At 54.1% G+C, this 4,373-nt stretch overlaps 1 protein-coding gene across 1 annotated transcript in view; it reads left to right on the plus strand.

Moving 5' to 3' along the window:
- Window positions 1–320: 320 nt before the first annotated feature.
- The window catches only part of LOC101560454 (1-phosphatidylinositol 4,5-bisphosphate phosphodiesterase gamma-2-like), a 29,553-nt gene continuing 25,500 nt past the window's right edge, over window positions 321–4,373 (plus strand). Inside the window, exons 1-2 of the mRNA XM_023706802.1 lie at window positions 321–408; window positions 4,026–4,096. Coding sequence (XP_023562570.1) covers window positions 321–408; window positions 4,026–4,096 — 159 coding nt within the window. The remainder of the gene's footprint in view (window positions 409–4,025; window positions 4,097–4,373) is intronic.

The following is a 4,373-nucleotide window of genomic DNA, read 5'->3' on the forward strand; positions in this document are numbered from 1 at the left end:
GTATTTTGAGACAGGGCCTCAAGAAGCTGCCCAGCTGACATCACACTTGTGATCCTCCTGCCTCAGCCTCCTGCATAGCCAGGATTATGGCTACCACTTGTCCTACCAGGCTGCTGTTTTGAGAACAGCTTGGTAGAACTTGGAAGTGCATGTGCCAACCCCGAGTTGGGAGCCCTTGCCATAGGCGGGTGTTCCATAGAAGCATTAGTGTGGTGGGCCAGGACAGAGTGAATGTCACAGTCAGGCTTTTTTTTTTTTTTTTTTTAATACTGCAGGACATCACAGCAGAAACTTGAATGACATCCATGTAAGGAAAGGTGATGCAGGGCTGGTTCAGACTGCAGAGTGACGTGCAGGGCTGCGAACGAGAGCGGACAGTGGTGAGATGCACAGGAGAAGATGACATGGGTAAGTGTGGCTAAGTAAATAGCCACAAAGCAGCTGGTAGCGGGCACCCAGGGTGTCAAGAGTGGCTGCATCCCGGGAAAGGGTTGAAAAGGTAAAGACGATGTCTACCCTTCACATCAGAAATTTGTTATATTTGAATAGCTATAGCCAACAGAAATGATGCTGATAATTTTTGATAACTGAGTCTTCTCATTGGCTTTACTCAACTTGTCTAATATTTTTTGTGTTTTCCAGTTCAGATTCTTGACAAATTCAAAAAGGATTCCTCCACATTCCTCCTGGGGTGAAGTCCCTTTGGGCAGCTGATGGCAGGACACTGTGTCTTGTGATCTCCTCTGGGTGGTCCTGAGTCCGGTCCTGGTCTGGGGGCAGCAGCACCAGTTGCAGAGTGCTGTGGATCATCAGGGTTCCAGGACTCAGGGTCTCCTTCCTGATCCTGTGTCTCAGGACTTGAGGAGGTCATAGGTTTCACCCATGCACAGGGGTGGGAATGGGCAGAGGAGCCTGGGAAATGCCTGAGTTGGCCGAGCATGCATCGGGGCATCTGTAGCGCTTCCCGAGGCGCTTCACACATTCTCAGCTTGTGGACAAAATGATGGTACTTTGCAGCCAGTGCTGCAGGACTTGATTAGCGAATGCAGGCAGGCAGGCAGCTGAAGGTGCATTTTACCTCCTGAGTTGTTTAAAGGGCTTTGTTTCTGCCCTTGGCCGTTCAGGCAATCACTTTCCTGGGCAGCTCTGTCCCAGGCTTTCGTGGGTCCTGCCTCTGTTCAGGATGGAGCCCCCTGTTCAGGCTGGGCCGCCTCCTGACACTGGCACCTGGCACCGTAGGAGTCTCTCAGAAGGGGTTTGGGGACCGGCGGTTGTTGACAGTCACTTCACAGTCTCAAAGCACAGCCTTCTGGTGCCCTGCAAGGCTGAGGGAGAGGAGCAGCAGGGAGATTCGGGTCAGGGCTTGGCGCCGTCCCTGCCAGCTGTGGTCGGCCTCATACCCGGAAGCCTTCCCTGCCCCTGGAGGATACGACTGCCACCGAGACTGCTTGGTCCTCCGGGTGATGAGATGCCACAGTGGTCCACAAGCGACTTGGGGACAGTCTCCCTGGAAACAAGCCCTTGAGGTGGGGCTGAGGGGTTTGTTTCTACCAGTGTGACATCTCCTGAGGATATGGGCTGTTGTCACTGAGGCTGCCCTAGCTCTTGGCAGGCGGGGGCGGGGATGCTGCCTCTCACTGCAGAGCTGTGTGGCCCTGGGCAGGCAGCTGAGCCTTTCTGAGCTGCTGGCCTCCCTGTGATGTGTGGAAGGAGCCCCCGTCTCTCGGAATTGTGAGATCAGAGAAGACTGCGGTGCGTGACTGTGTGCACATTTGTATTTGAAATTCCCTTTGGATCATTGGAGTCACCACGATTTTTGTCATTTATTACATTTTTGTTTTGATAGGCTATAATCTGGTCTTGGTTGTACATGCCTGCAATCGCAGCAGCCTGGGAGGCTGAAGCAGGAGAATTACCTCTGAGCCTGGGCTGGGCAACCGAGCAAGATCCTATTTCAAAAGCAAAACAAAATGAAATGAAACAATAGAACAACAACAAAACACCCAACTGTATATTTTGAAAGCATTTAGTTTGCAGGAAAACTGAGATACACACTTAAAAAAAAAAACGTTGCTGGACACTTCAAAGGCAAGAGCGGACAGGTGGGACCGTCGGCCACCCTCACCCATCGTCACCCAGGTCAGAGGTCCTGGTGGTTTGCAGGTTGATTTCCCCCCTTCCTCTCAGGTCCCCCTTCCTGTCAGGCCCCCCTTCCTGTCAGGCCCCCCTTCCTCTCTGGCTTTCCCTGCCTCCCTCGGCCTTCCTTTGCTGGAGGCTTCTGTACAACCCCAGACTGGAAGCCTTTCACAAGCAGTCTCCTCAGTCTCCGGCCCAGGTGTGGACTCACCCGAAAGCCACAACACACTCCTGTCCCACCCACAGGGTGGCAGTGTCTCGCCGCCGCGCAGAGCCCAGTGCGATCAGAGGTCACTGGGTGTAGAGAAAGTGACAGCTCCCGACAGTACCAGTACCGTATAGCGTGGGCCAGGCATGGCGGGAAGGAAGACCTGGGCAGTCCTGGGGCCAGCGGGCCTTCCCACGTGGGTCTTGCGTGACACGGGAGACCAGCACCGGTCGCTGAAATGCAGGGGTCGAGGAACTCTGCCAGGCACTGCTGGGTTGGCAGTTGCGTGAAGTGAGAATTGCGCCTCTTTCTTTTTTCCACTCTGCGCTCCTTTGCATTGAATCTCCGGGCTGCAGTCTGACCTGAGATGTAGATTTGGCGCCACCTAGTGGCGATGGACTTTATTCCAGAGAGAATCAGCTCCCCAAAACTGGCCCTGGCAGGGGAGCCTTTAGAAACCAGGTCATGGGGCCTGAGAGAAGACCAGAGCAGCTCCAGGACATCTCTGTGACCTTCAGGGTGATGGGTGCGCATGGCGATGGCCATCGCAGCACTCTGTCTGCAGATGAGAACTTTTCTAGAACACTGGCTATACGCGGTTAAAATGAAGACAAAGAAAACGTGAATGTGCTTTGCTGAAGTGGTGCCCTTCAGCCTGGCATGGTAGCCCCTGCCGGTGATCGCAGCACTCGGGGAGGCTGAGGCGGGAGCATCACACGACTGAGCCTGGGTAACGTAGTGAGGACCTCTGACCTGGGTGATGGGTGAGGGTGGCCGATGGCCCCACCTGTCCACTCTTGCCTTTGAAGTGTCCAGCAACGTATTTTTAAAAAGTGTATAACTCAGTTTTTCTGCAAACTAAACATTCTCAAAATATATAGCTGTGTGTTTTGTTGTTGTAGAGGCTTGCAAAGACTCTACTTCAAAATAAAAGAGCCAGAGATGCGGCTCTGTGTGAAGGCCCTGGGCTCAATCCTTAATTAAAAAAAAAAAAAATACTGCCCAAAAAATACTGCCCCAATCAAAAGCAAATCCACATCCAAAACCCAGACCACGTGGCTGTCCATGGCACTGTCCATGGCAAGGAGACTGGCACTGTCATAGCAGTGAAAACTCGGGAGCACTCTGGTTCCCGGGTGACTGCTGGGTGCACCCCATGGCCCGCTGGCAAGTTACATAGGAAAGGCTACAGCAGCCGAGCCTGGGCCTGGGCTCTACCTGGGCACCTGGCCGGTTATTTAACGGTGCCAGCCAGTGAGACGAGGGGCTGTGCCGAGCTCCACCCAGGGCTGGGTAAGGCCTGAGCCCAAGCTGACTGCGTCTCTGGCATCTTTATTTCTACCATGATTCTCTGCCGCTTCTGTTATCGCAGGCGCCTGGCATGGTCACAAGCCCCCCAAGAGGCGGTTTTCACCCTAGAGTGTGGAGCAGCACTTCCCTCTCCTTGGGGCAGGAGGCCTTGTTAGGCTCGGCAGGGCAGCCCAGGTTGTGCTGGCCAAGAGCCCCCCTTTGTAATAGAAGCAAAGCTTGAGGGGGAAGGAAGGGGGGCGGCCCGGCTCTCTGGGCCACTTGGGCCAGGCAGGGTGCTGGCACTGGAGGGCCTACAATTTGCATTTCCTGCTGTCATGTTCAAAGATGTTAGCCCTGCGTCCAAGGGCGGTCCCTGTTCCATGGCCTCCAGGCCGCTTTGTGTCCCTGACCCAGGCAGACCTGCAGGTCAACCACAAGGCTCAGGGTGGCTTCACGCCCTGTGTGGGGAGGCGGGGCCTCACCACCTGGGAGTCTTGTGGCCCCTCCTCCTGGCCACACACACATCTGGTGCCCTTTAGCTTCTGCTGTCCACAAGGAGAGAGGCTTTAGAATATTTGACACCCAGCAAGCATCAGTCAAAGTTGAGCTGTGTGTCCTTGTTCACCTGGGTTGTCTAAGGGTGCTTGGGGCTTCAGCGTAGAGAGGGACATAATAGAGTCCCTCTGTTAATAGAACTTTGTTATATGTTCTTTTTTGTGAAAGCCCTCCAGAATTTTTT

The sequence above is a fragment of the Octodon degus genome, unplaced genomic scaffold, assembly GCF_000260255.1.
Source record: "Octodon degus isolate 3935 unplaced genomic scaffold, OctDeg1.0 scaffold00271, whole genome shotgun sequence".
In the NCBI taxonomy this organism is placed as follows: Eukaryota; Metazoa; Chordata; class Mammalia; order Rodentia; family Octodontidae; genus Octodon; species Octodon degus.